A 14,763-nucleotide genomic window follows, 5' to 3' on the forward strand; every position below is an offset into this window, starting at 1 on the left:
TGGGTTGGAAGATCCCCTGGAGAAGGGAAAGTCTAACCACTCCAGGATTCTGGACAGGAAAATTCCATGGACTATATGGTCCATGGGTTTGCAAAGAGCTTGACTGAGCAACTTTCACTTTGTTTGAAAAACAAAAACCCTAAAAATAAAATCATTCATGATCCCACATTTTAATTTTGAAATATTTAAAGTAAGTCCTTATATGTATATGTATAGCTGATTCACTCTGCTGTACAGTAGAAACCAACATACTACATTGTAAAGCAATGATGTGTATGTGTGTGTGCGTGCATGCTCAGTCATGTCCTACTCTTTTCAGCTCCATGGACTGCAGCCCACCAGGCTCCTCTGTCCATGGAGTTTTCCAGGTAAGAATACTGGAGTGTGTTGCCATTTCCTATTCCAGGGAATCTTCCTGATCCAGGGATTGAACCCAGATCTCCTGGGTCTCCTGCATTGACAGATGGATTCTTTACCACTGAGCCACCTGGGAAGCAGCTATACTCCAACAGAAATTAATATTAAAAAATAAAGTCTTTCCTGATCTACTTCCTACCAATCCCACTCAACAGAGGTGATTGCTAATAACAATTTTATGTGTACTTTTTCAGATACAGACTTAGGCAAAAGGTGTTATAATAAGCCTATTTTAACCAATTGCCATGGTGTTGCTAGGGTTTTTGGAATATATTTTATATACTTTAATACAGTTTAGTATTTTAGCATGGTTGTAAACTTCTTGAGAATGATAGTCATAATATATTCATGTCTACACAACAGATTACATTACCTAATAGGTTTTGAACTGTGGTGTTGGAGAAGCCTCTTGAGAGTCCCTTGGACTGCAAGGAGATCCAACCAGTCCATCCTAAAGGAAATTAGTCCCGAATATTCATTGGAAGGACTGATGTTGAAGCTGAAACTCCAATACTTTGGCCACCTCATGTGAAGAGTTGACTCATTTGAAAAGACCTTGATGCTGGGAAAGATTGAGGGCAGGAGGAGAAGGAGTTGACAGAGGATGAGATGGCTGGATGGCATCACCGACTCAATGGACATGGGCTTGGGTGAACTTCGGGAATTGGTGATGGACAGGGAGTCCTGGGGTGCTGTGGTTCATGGGGTTGCAAAGAGTCGGACACAACTGAGCAACTGAACTGAACTGAACTGATGATAACTTTTCCTGTGCAGATTTTTAAAAAATATGTGATTGCATTTCTCAAGCTTTTCTTTAGGTTCTTTTGAGCTTGTGTTGCAATTAAAAGGATAAAAGAGAAATGAGCTTTTCTTTTCTTTCCTGAGAACAAAGAAGATAACAGGAGGCAGGCATGATCACTCCTAGATTTTACTTTGTTCCTAATCTGTAGTCTGTAACTAAGTTTGCTTTTCTGTCCCCTAACTCTGCATGAGCTACATTTTGAATCTATTATCTTTTGACGCAATGCTAGTTACATCCTGTATCTGGTGCTCAACTTTATAGCACTTTCTTTGAAGACCACGCCTTGCAGCTTTTTCTCTTTTTGCATTACAGAAAGAAGGCCACAGTACAATACACAAAAGAAAATGGGCCCAACTATCTGGCTACCAGATTGCCAGATCCAATTACCAGGCTACCTGACACCAACCTATGACTGTGAAACAAAGCAAGGGGAAGAATACAAGATCCTTACACCTTTGTTCCTCATCAGCTACCCCTGTCTGGGAGCCATCTTCTTATATAAGCCCCTGCAACCCCTCGTGGAGAGAGGAGAGCCACAGTTCCTGAGGCATGAGCCTGCACTGGCTAAAGATTAAAGCCACCTTTCTATTTCTTCCAAACTCTGTCTCTATGGTTTTTTATTTGGCTTTGGTAGGCAGAGAAAGTCAAGATTTTAGTGACAACAATGTAGGAAACTACATTTAAATTTCTCAGAAGATTTATTCTAGTATTTGGATAATTGCATTTTTTCCATCTTAATTTTTTTTTTACATTTAAAAAATTATAGTTGATAAGCAGTGTTTCCATTTTAATCTTTGATTACCTGAGATCTATCTTGGTTATAATGTGAGATATGGATCCAAGTTTTTGGTTTTATTTTCACACCAGTTATCCTCAAACAACACCCAACATCCAACAACTGCCAACATCAGCTGGATCATTGAAAAAACAAGAGAGTTCCAGAGAAACACCTATTTCTGCTTTATTGACTATGCCAAAGCCTTTGACTATGTGGATCACAATAAACTGGAAAATTCTGAAAGAGAAGGGAATATCAGACCACGTGACCTGCCTCCTGAGAAATCTGTGTGCAGGTCAGGAAGCAACAGTTAGAACTGGACATGGAGCAACAGACTGGTTCCAAATAGGAAAAGGAGCACCTGAACGCTGTATATTGTCACCCTGCTTATTTAACTTATATGCAGAATACATCATGAGAAATGCTGGGTGGAGGAAGCACAAGCTGGGATCAAGATTACCGGGAGAAATATCAATTACCTAAGATATGCAGATGACACCACCCTTGTGGCAGAAAGTGAAGAAGAACTAAAGAGCCTCTTGATGAAAGTGAAAGAAGAGAGTGAAAAAGTTGGCTTAAAACTCAACATTCAGAAAACTAAGATCATGGCATCCAGTCCCATCACCTCATAGCAAATAGATAGGGAAACAGTGGTAGACTTTATTTTTTTGAGCTCCAAAGTTACTGCAGATGGTGAACTGCAACCATGAAATTAAAAGACTTTTACTCCTTGGAAAAAAAGCTATGACCAACCTAGACAGCATATTAAAAAGTAGAGACATCACTTTGCCAACAAAGGTTCATCTAGTCAAGGCTATGGTTTTTCCAGTAGTCATATATGGATATGAGAGTTGAACTATAAAGAAAGCTGAGCACCGAAGAATTGATGCTTTTGAACTGTGGTGTTGGAGAAGACTCTTGAAGAGTCCCTTGGACTGCAAGGAGATCCAACCAGTCCATCCTAAAGGAAATCAGTCCTGAATATTCATTGGAAGGACTGATGTTGAAGCTGAAACTCCAATACTTTGGCCACCTCATGCGAAGAGCTGACTCATTTGAAAAGACCATGATTCTGGGAAAGATTGAAGGCAGAAAGTGAAGGGTACGACAGAGGATGAGATGGTTGGATGGCATCACCGACTCAGTGGACATGTGTTTGAGTAAACTCTGGGAGTTGGTGTTGGACAGGGAGGCCTGGCATGCTGCAGTCCATGGGGTTGCAAAGAGTCGGACATGACTGAGCAACTCAACTGAACTGAACTGATCCTCAAACATGCATTGAATAGTTCATAGTACTTTAAAATATCTCCTTATCACAGGCTAATTCATTCATGCAATTGCATCTATTGCTGGATTCCATTCTGCTCTGTTGATGTGTCTATTTACACACTAGCCCATACTGCTATAATTACAGCTCTAAAGCAGGTTTTCGTCTCTGGTTTTACTAGTTGGCTGTCATTTTTCTTCTTCATCAGACATGTTCTCATTTAAATTTTTTCTCTATAAATTTTAGAATTAGTCTGTCTCTTAAAATTTTTTCTTAGAATCATGGTGGATTTTATGGATTAATTTAGAAGAATTTAAGTTTTATGATATTAAGTTATCCTATCCTATGCTTTTCCACTTATTCAAAGCTTTTGTTTCCCTTGGTAGTGAGTTAAAAGATTTCTTTGTGTATTGCACATTTTCTAATAGCTTATTCCCAAGAATTCAGTCTTTCATGTTGCTATTGTAACTAGATATTTTTGAACTGATTGTTGTTTGTATCTATGAAATGGAGTGATTTCTGAATATTCAAATTTAAGGACTATATTTTCCATTTCTGAAAAATAGGCTATTGGCATTTCGATAGATTGATTTGGGTGCATGTCATTAATTTATAAACACAGGTACCTTTTCAATTTCAAGTTTTCTTTAATATAGAATTGCAGGGGGCCCTGAATAGCCAAAACAATCTTGGAAAAGAAAAGTTGGAGGACTCACACTTCCCCATCTCAAAACTTATTTCAAAACTACAGTAATCAGACTGTGTGGTACTGGCATAAATAGAATAAATTGAGAAATAACCTATATAATTATGATCAATTCATTTTCAATAATGGTATCAAGGCAATAAACAGGAGAGAGAACTGTCTTTAGCAAATAATTCTTTAATTTCTTTCAGTGGTGTTTTGTTTTTTGACTATAAACCATCCGCTGTTTTTGGTTAAGTTTCAGTATTTTACTCTTTTTGATGCTTTATGAATGAAATTGTTTTCTTAATTTCATTTTTGGCTTGTATTACTACCTTATATAAATACAACTATTTTATATATTGATATCATATCTCTGCATCATTGCTGAATTCATTTATCAGTCCCAATAGATTTGTAGTTTCTTCAGAATTGTCTTTAAATAAGATTGTTATATGCTGAGACTTCCCTGGTGGTCCAATGATTAAGACTTCAACCTTGTAGGAGACAGGCCTACTAAAAGGCCTGGCTAAAGAATTAAGCAATCTTGCGGAGAGAACATGACTCAGCATGTAACTCCTGAAGGAATCCAAGAAGGAACAACAGACATCTTGAAAGCAGGATGTAGGCGTGGGAGTGGAAAGCCATCAACAGACTGTTTCTATCTTTAGCGCCTGGGAGGTACATAAAGATTAATTAGAATGGTAGCGCTGACAGCAGGAAGATGGCTGCTTGGCCTTGGAGGCATATTTCTGGAACTGCAAAGCAGCCACGGGGTGACTTCTGTGATGGGGCTATTAAGGCGATTGATGAACTTTCCTTTTCGCAGGTGGTGAAAGGGTCTTCACCGCTCAGCCCCACAGGGCTGGGACTGGAGGAGCTGTCATCCCCTGCGATGACTGCAGCCCGAGAGGTAGTGCGCGCAGTGCCACGCGGTGCTCACTGACTGTGTTCACCTCGCCTGGGACCTGTTGCAGTACCTCGGGGCCGTGGTCTTCTCCAGAGTCACAAATAATGTAGTTTTGGAGGCTCCGCTCCTAGTAGGCGTTGAAGGTCACTCAAAGGCAATACTTAACCTTTTATTCTGTAGTTCCTGTGAGATTCCCATTGGTTTCCACCTGTATTCTACCATGCTGCCCTGGTTGCCTTGAGAGATCACTTCTGCCTTTCCAGTGACAAAATGGTGTGCTTCAGTTCAGTTCAGTTCAGTCGCTCAGTTGTGTCGGACTCTGCGACCTGGTGAATCGCAGCACACAAGGCCTCCCTGTCCATCACCAACTGCCAGAGTTTACACAAACTCATGTCCACGGAGTTGGTGATGCCATTCAACCATCTCATCCTCTGTCATCCCCTTCTTCTCCTGCCCTCAATCTTTCCCAGCATCAGGGTCTTATCAAATGAGTCAGCTCTTTGCATCAGGTGGTCAAAATATTGGAGTTTCAGCTTCAACATCAGTCCTTCCAATGAACACCCAGAACTGATCGCCTTTAGGATGGACTGGTTGGATCTCCTTGCAGTCCAAGAGACTCTCAAGAGTCTTCTCCAACATCACAGTTCAAAACCATGAAATCTTCCGTGCTCAGCTGTCTTTATAGTCCAACTCTGAAATCCTTACATGACCACTGGAAAAACCATAGCCTTGACTAGATGAACCTTTGTTGACAATGTAATGTCTCTGCTTTTTAATATGCTGATCATAACTTTCCTTCCAGGGAGTAAGTGTCTTTTAATTTCATGGCTGAAATCACCATCTGCAGTGATTTTGGAGCCCAAAAAATTAAAGTCAGACACTGTTTCCACTGTTTCCCCATCTATTTGCCATGAAGCGATGGGACCAGATGCCATGATCTTAGTTTTCTGAATATTGAGTTTTAAGTCAACTTTTTCACTCTCCTCTTTCACTTTGATCAAGAGGCTCTTTAGTTTTTCTTCACTCTCTGCCATAAGGGTGGTGTCATCTGCATATCTGAAATTATTTGTATTTCTCTCGGCAGTCTTGATTCCAGCTTGTGCTTCATCCAGCTCAGCGTTTCTCATGATGTACTCTGCATATAAGTTAAATAAGCAGGGTGACAATATATAGCCTTGACATACTCCTTTTCCTATTTGGAACCAGTCTGTTGTTCCATGTCCAGCTCTAACTGTTGCTTCCTCACCTGCATACAGGTTTCTCAAGAGGTAGGTCAGGTCTGGAATTCCCATCTCTTTTAGAATTTTCCACAGTTTATTGTGATCCGCACAGCCAAAGGCTTTGGCATAGTCAATAAAGCTGAATGAAAACTGACCTTGTCCAGTCCTGTGGCCACTGCTGAGTTTTCCGAATTTGCTGGCATATTGAGTGCTTATTTAACTTATATGGAGAGTACATCATGAGAAACGCTGGGCTGGAGGAAGCACAAGCTGGAATCAAGACTGCTGGCAGAAATATCAATAACCTCAGATATGCAAATGACACCACCCTTATGGCAGAAAGTGAAGAAGAACTAAAGAGCCTCTTGATGAAAGTAAAAGAAGAGAGTGAGAAAGTTGGGTTAAAGGTCAACATTCAGAAAACTAAAATCATGGCATCTGGTTCCATCACTTCATGGCAAATAGATGGGGAAACAGTGGAAACAGTGGCTGACTTTATTTTTCTGGGCTCCAAAATCACTGCAGATGGTGATTGTAGCCATGAAATTAAAAGACACTTACTCCTTGGAAGGAAAGTTATGACCAACCTAGACAGCATATTGAAAAGCAAAGACATTACTTTGTCAACAAAGGTCCATCTAGTCAAGGCTATGGTTTTTCCAATAGTCATGTATTGCTGTGAGAGTTGGACTATCAAGACATCTGAGCACCAAATATTTGATGGTTTTGAACTGTGATGTTGGAGAAGACTCTTGAGAGTCCCTTGGACTGCAAGGAGATCCAACCAGTCCATCCTAAAGGAAATCAGTCCTGTGTATTCATTGGAAGGACTGATGTTGAAGCTGAAACTCCAATACTTTGGCCACCTGATGCAAAGAGCTGACTCATCTGAAAAGACCTTGATGCTGGGAAAGATTGAGGGCAGGAGGAGAAGGGGATGACAGAGGATGAGATGGTTGAATGGCATCACCGACTCGATGGACATGAGTTTGGATAAACTCCGGAAGTTGGTGATGAACAGGGAGGCCTGACGTGCTGCGGTTCATGGGGTTGCAAAGTCAGACACGACTGAGCGACTGAACTGATTGATAAAGCTGAAATAGATGTTTTTCTGGAACTCTTTTGCTTTTTTGATTATCAAGCGGATGTTGGCAATTTGATCTCTGGTTCCTCAACCTTACCTCTTAAAAACAAATCCATAGTAAATTCATCTGAGATGGATATCCCCAACATCCCTCTACAAGAAAAGATTGCAGAGCTTAAAGAGAAGATAATGTTAACACATACTTGCTTAAATTCACTCATACAGACTCTGAAGGAACTGCCTCCTGACCAGTCCAAGCTAACTAATTCAGAATCAAAGGTTGAGTATCAGAGGCAGGCTTTATTGCTATCTTTTGTCCAGGTTTCATAGCTATTTGTCTTACGAATTCATTTTGGCTTCTTATCAATTTCATAATATTTATTTTTGAAAACATTCTGATTGCAAATTTAAGAATTAAGAGCCAACGTCCCATGAATGCTCTGATCTAAAGATGCATGATTGGCCTGAAAATAGAGTTGTACTTCTGTTAATTAATTATTATTCCTACATGGAACAATTGTCATATGAATACTGAGAAATCATTTTTTTCTTACATGAAATACAGGTACATACATATTCTTTAGGTAATGTTTAATAAGTTAACTGCATAATATATATTTATCTTTACCTTTTCAGTTGTAAACTGAACTTAGCAGGATAGTAATAAAAGAAATGATAAAAATATCAAATAGTCACTTAATTCCGGTTTTTCATTATTTTGCTTTATTTAGCACTGTGGCTCAGTAGCTTATCATAGTATTCATTTAATAAATAGCTATAAAATATTATGCTAGCTGCCGGAAATAAACAAAAACACCTATTCTGTATCTTTGGAGCTTAAAATCTAGTTAGAGATGGACATTCAAATAACCACATTAAGGCATTTAAAATTATAAGTGTGGTAAGAGTTTTGAAGAAAAGGGACATAGGGAAATAAACACATATAGCAGGTAACTGATCTGGTTTGGGGGTCAGGTAAGGTCTTTCTGTGGAAGTGTTTCAGCAGTGGTCTGAAAGATTAGTAAAGGTTAATAAGCTGATAGAGGGACGGCTCATATGAAGGCCCTGTGAGGCCCCTAAAAAGGTATGTAGGAGTTGTAATAATGTCCAGAAACCAGAGCAAAGCCTTATTGGCCTGCTGAAGGATATTTGTTTTTATCCCAACAACAATGAAAAGCCCTTGAAGAACTTTAAAGGAGGAAGCCTATGACAGGATCAAATTTTCTTTTTCAGAATCTCATTATGGTTGTCCTGTGAGGAACGGGTGAGAGGGCAGCAAGCAGACCTAGAGGGGCTGGCACTAGTACAGTCGAGAGATGATAGAGCCAAAGGGTAGTGTGCAGACAGGGTAACATGGTTCAGATGTGGCTAGTAGATTTAATTGCAAGTTCTTTCCCTTTTTGACTTCATAAAGGATATTTTCCTTTAAAAGTATGTTAGAGAGAAAATTCTGACTTGCTTTATGCTTTTCAGTTTGCCAAATTTGGTTATGTAAGGAGGAAGCCTCTGGCAACAAACAGTACCAGAAAAGCTCTTTCTACTCCTGAAGAATGAGACACAATACTAGTCTCTATTGAATCATACTGGAATTTGTACTGTGTATGGGTATGCCTACCTCAACATATTTTCTTTACCTAAATTAAGCTCTTCTTATGTAGCTGTTTTCCTTAACGTTTGGATTTGCTGTTTTGGTAAGCTTTCAACGGAATATTTGGAGAAGGTGATGGCACCCTACTCCAGTACTCTTGCCTGGAAAATCCCATGGACGGAGGAGCCTGGTGGGCTACAGTCCATGGGGTCGCTAGGAGTCGGACACAACTGAGTGACTTCACTTTCACTTTTCACTGTCATGCATTGGAGAAGGAAATGGTAACCCACTCCAGTGTTCTTGTCTGGAGAATCCCAGGGACGGGGGAGCCTGGTGGGCTGCCATCTATGGGGTCGTACAGAGTCGAACACGACTGAAGCGACTTAGCAGCAGCAGCAGCAGCAGCAATGGAAAATTAAATGCTTGGATTTGACATCAGGAAAAAAGAAAAAAAAGATTAACTAAAAACTAAAAAACTAAAAACTAAAAAATGATTCTTTGTCCTTGAGGAAGAAAAACAGGGATACAAAAATTTTAAATGTTAACTGCCCAGCGTTACCATTGAAGGCCATCTGACCTGCTCTGCTCATGTAAGCACGTACAAGCAAGTCTCAAAAAGTATAATAAAGCAGACTTGAGATCAGTTTGGGCACCTTCACCTCGTGGTGGTGTTGGTCCCCTAAGCCACTCTGTTAACTTTCTTGAGTGTTTCTCATTCTTTCGCTATGCCATGCTTTCAGGAACCTGTGCTGTTGAACTTCTCTTGACATCACCTTCCAGTGCAGGGGATGCGGGTTTGATCCAAGATCTGGGAGCTAAGATCCCATGTGCCCTACAGCAAAGATGCTAAAACATAAACAACAGGAGCAATACTATGCGTATGTGTGTGCTAAGTAGCTTCAGTCATGTCCGACTCATAGTTTTTTTGGCTATGCTGCTTGGGTCCCTCCATCCATGGGGATTCTTCAGGCAAGAATACCTTAGTGGGTTGCCATGCCCTCCTCTAGGAGATCAAACCAGTGTCTATTTCTCCCACATTGGCAGGTGGGTTCTTTACCACTAGCGCCACCTGGGAAGCCCCAAGCAATATTGTACAAATTCAATAAAGACTTTTTTTAAAAAAAAGATTGTTATCTGCAAAACAAGAATGTTACTTATTTCATCTTCTTGCATAATTGCCCTGGCTAGAAACTTCAGTACAATGTTGAATAGAACTGACAAGATCAGGTATACTTTATACTTTTAATTTTTCCTGAAATTATAAAGGTAGGTGTATTAGCTAGAAAGTGTTAGTGGAAATAGTAGTCATTCTTTTTTAAAACTTTTGTTAATAAGAGTGCCTGTAATATTTTCTTATTGAACATAAGCTAGTTTGGGGGTTAAAATAAATTCATGTTAAAGAAGTGCCCTATATTCTTATTCTTTTAATGATATTTTTGATTCAAAAATAGATGCTACATGTTTTATCAAATTATTTTCAGTTTGTGGAATTGATCTTTCTCAGATCTATTCACAAAATATATGTCCTGGGAACTTCCCTGGTGATCCAGTGGTTAAGAATTTGCCTGCCAATACAGGGAACACATGTTCCCTAATCTGGGAACTAACATTTATTCACATGCTGCATTTACTGAGCTCATGGACACTAGAGACCATACTTTGCAACAAGAGAAACCATTACAATAAGAAGCCTGTGCACCGCAACTGGAGAGTAGCCCCCACTCACCAAAACTAAAAAAGCCCCTAAGGAGCAACAAAGAGCCCTTGAACTGCAACAAAGACCCAGCAAAGCAAGAAAGAATAAAGAATTTAAAATATATATCTGTCATAAGATTTAATCATTCTTGTATTCCTGAAATAAACCCCATTTTGTCAAGTTATTGCTTTATAATATTGCAGAATTTGTTTCCTAATACTTTACTTAGTATTATTTCATCAATATTTACAAGTGAGATTAATAGTTTTTTTCCCCCTCCGGTCTTTGTCAGATTTAGTATTGAAATTATTCTTTTTTTTTTCCAGTGGGTTTTGTCATACATTGATATGAATCAGCCATAGAGTTACACGTATTCCCCATCCCGATCCCCCCTCCCACCTCCCTCTCCACCCGACTCCTCTGGGTCTTCCCAGTGCACCAGGCCCGAGCACTCGTCTCATGCATCCCACCTGGGCTGGTGGTCTGTTTCACCATAGATAATATACATGCTGTTCTTTCGAAACATCCCACCCTCACCTTCTCCCACAGAGTTCAAAAGTCTGTTCTGTACTTCTGTGTCTCTTTTTCTGTTTTGCATATAGGGTTATCATTACCATCTTTCTAAATTCCATATATATGTGTTAGTATACTGTAATGTTCTTTATCTTTCTGGCTTACTTCACTCTGTATAATGGGCTCCAGTTTCATCCATCTCATTAGAACTGATTCAAATGAATTCTTTTTAATGGCTAAGTAATATTCCATGGTGTATGTGTACCACAGCTTCCTTATCCATCCGTCTGCTGATGGGCATCTAGGTTGCTTCCATGTCCTGGCTATTATAAACAGTGCTGCGATGAACATTGGGGTGCACGTGTCTCTTTCAGATCTGGATTCCTCAGTGTGTATGCCCAGAAGTGGTATTGCTGGGTCATATGGCAGTTCTATTTCCAGTTTTTTAAGAAATCTCCACACTGTTTTCCATAGTGGCTGTACTAGTTTGCATTCCCACCAACAGTGTAAGAGGGTTCCCTTTTCTCCACACCCTCTCCAGCATTTATTGCTTGTAGACTTTTGGATAGCAGCCATCCTGACTGGCGTGTAATGGTACCTCATTGTGGTTTTGATTTGCATCAGATTTAGTATTGAAATAATTCTTGCTTTGTATAACAAATTTGGACAGTTTGTTTCTTTGTGATGGGATAGCTTAAATAATTTTGGCGTTGTGTGTTCCTGAAAGGTGCAACATAACTACCTATGAGAAGCACCTGGTGCTTTTTTTGTACTTTCTTCTTTAAATTAAAAAAAAATCATTTATCAAAAGTCATTTTACTGACAAAATAGATATATTTTGAAATATATCGATATATTTTGAAATATATATATTGATATATTTCAAAATATATTCGATTTATATTCATATAATGGTGGCCTCTAAACTTTTTACAGAAAATGTACAGACTGTTTATCTTTGGATATGTACATATTTTACACATTTTGCAATTTAACAAATAATTATATTAGTAAATACATCCTCTAATGTATTTACTCAGGATGTATAGTTAAGACATTTCTTGTTTGTTTACTTAAGGTGTTTGCCTGGTCATCATTGTTGTTGTTGTTTAGTCGATAAGTTGTGTTGACTCTTTTGGAACCCCATGGACTATAGCCTGCTAGGCTCTTCTGTCCATGGGATTTTCCTGACAAGCATACTGCAGTGGGTTTCCATTTCCTTCTCCAGGGGATCTTTCTGACCCAGGGATCAAACCCAGGTCTCCTGCATTGTCAGGTGGATTCTTTACCACTGAGCCACCTGGGAAGCCCTTGCCTGGTCACTAAGGATACCCAAACTGTGCAATCTCATTAGGTCGGGGTCATCCTTCCTCTAGGATGTGTTAGGAATAATAGTTTATGCAGGAGAGTTGAGGGAGAAAACTAGGTCCCTCATTTGTATGTTCTTTTATGATAATTAAATTGTTTAGATTTGTTTTGAGATCAGTGTCTGTACATGATATTTTCTTGAAAAAGAAACCATTTCATCTAGAATTTCCAGCTTTTTGCTTTTGTTCTTAATTAACTTAGCCAACAGTTTGCTTTTTCAAGCAACCAGCTTTTGGGTTATTTAATTCTATAGTTTTTTGGTTTTAATTTCCAACTAACTAGTTTCTTTTATCTTTTTAATCTCTTCTTTCTGCTTTCTTGGGACTAATTTTGCTAATCTTTCTTTAATTTCACTTGGACACCCATTTCATTTGTTTTTATTCTTTCTTATTAGTTAATATAGTGAAATTTTCTAGCTGCTTTGTGATTTACTCCCCTGTGAATAAGACCTAGCTTGGAATATTTGTAGGGCTAGATTCTAGGATATGTTTGTGTCAGAATAACTTGGAATATATGCAATTTATATCTGCTTAAAAATAAAAATTATTTAAGCAGGCACTGATAAAAGGTTGGTCAAACTTATTGCTTGACATAATTTTTGTCTGTTAAAGGAAGTAGACTTTGAACTTTATGCAAACTTTCTTTGCTGTAATTTGCTCCGCCTAAGACCCAAACTCCACCCCACATACCTAACCACTGACTAATATTTCCTCCCATAATCTTCCTGTTTTTGCAATGTTTGCCATGGTTCATTAAGGTCAGGACTTTCCTTACCAATTTTAGTATACCACTTCCTCTTTTCACAGACACCTGTCCCATGGTCTCTGCATATAAAGCTGTGCTTGGGCATTCCTTCTCATAGATGTTTCTGGCTTAAATTTTGAGTATCTCCCTATTGCAGTAGTCTCTTTTAACGAAGTGTTGCCTTGCTAATGTCCAGACTCACAGTTTTGCTTTGAAATCAAAACAGTTTGAAAAATACTTTGATTCCTCGAATTACATTGACTTTTTAAAAAATTGAAGTATAGTTGGTTTACAACCAGTCCATCCTAAAGGAGATCAGTCCTGGGTGTTAATTGCAGGGACTGATGTTGAAGCTGAAACTCCAATACTTTGGCCACCTCATGTGAAGAGTTGACTCATTGGAAAAGACCCTGATGCTGGGAGGGACTGGGGGCAGGAGGAGAAGGGGACGACAGAGGATGAGATGGTTGAATGGCATCACCGACTCGATAGACATGGGTTTGGGTAGATTCTGGGAGTTGGTGATGAACAGGGAGGCCTGGTGTCCGGTGATTCATGGGGTCGCAAAGAGTCATACACAACTGAGTGACTGAACTGAACTGAACTGAGTTGCTTTACAATACTAAATTAGTTTTAGGTACACATCCTAGTGATTCAGTATTTTTTTGGTTTATACTCCATTAAAAGTTATTAGATGGAGAAACATACCGTGTTCATGGATTGGAAGAATCAATATTGTCAAAATGGCTATTCTACCCAAAGCAATCTATAGATTCAATGCAATCCCTATCAAGCTACCAACGGTATTTTTCACAGAACTAGAACAAATAATTTCACAATTTGTATGGAAATACAAAAAACCTAGAATAGCCAAAGTAATCTTGAGAAAGAAGAACGGAACTGGAGGAATCAACCTGCCTGACTTCAGACTCTACTACAAAGCCACAGTCATCAAGACAGTATGGTACTGGCACAAAGACAGAAATATAGATCAATGGAAGAGAATAGAAAGCCCAGAGATAAATCCACGAACCTATGAACACCTTATCTTTGACAAAGGAGGCAAGGATATACAATGGAAAAAAGACAACCTCTTTAACAAGTGGTGCTGGGAAAACTGGTCAACCACTTGTAAAAGAATGAAACTAGAACACTTCCTAACACCATACACAAAAATAAACTCAAAATGGATTAAAGATCTAAATGTAAGACCAGAAACTATAAAACTCCTAGAGGAGAACATAGGCAAAACACTCTCCGACATGAATCACAGCAAGATCCTCTATGACCCACCTCCCAGAATATTGGAAATAAAAGCAAAACTAAACAAATGGGACCTAATTAAACTTAAAAGCTTTTTCACTACAAAGGAAACTGTAAGTAAGGTGAAAAGACAGCCCTCAGATTGGGAGAAAATAATAGCAAATGAAGAAACAGACAAAGGATTAATCTCAAAAATATACAAGCAACTCCTGCAGCTCAATTTCAGAAAAATAAATGACCCAATCAAAAAATGGGCCAAAGAACTAAACAGACATTTCTCCGAAGAAGACATACAGATGGCTAACAAACACATGAAAAGATGCTCAACATCACTCATTATCAGAGAAATGCAAATCAAAACCACAATGAGGTACCATTACACGCCAGTCAGGTTGGCTGCTATCCAAAAGTCTACAAGCAATAAATGC

The 14,763-nt window shown here is 39.0% G+C and overlaps 1 protein-coding gene across 1 annotated transcript; it reads left to right on the forward strand.

Annotated features, from left to right (window-relative positions):
• Positions 1 to 4,673: 4,673 nt before the first annotated feature.
• LOC136164976 (protein Mis18-beta-like) lies at positions 4,674 to 7,493 on the forward strand. Its single transcript, XM_065930803.1, is given in 3 exon segments — positions 4,674 to 4,846; positions 4,848 to 5,013; positions 7,251 to 7,493. Coding segments are annotated over 3 exon segments (582 nt in total).
• Positions 7,494 to 14,763: the final 7,270 nt, after the last annotated feature.

This window comes from Muntiacus reevesi, chromosome 1 (assembly GCF_963930625.1).
Source record: "Muntiacus reevesi chromosome 1, mMunRee1.1, whole genome shotgun sequence".
Lineage (NCBI taxonomy): Eukaryota > Metazoa > Chordata > Mammalia > Artiodactyla > Cervidae > Muntiacus > Muntiacus reevesi.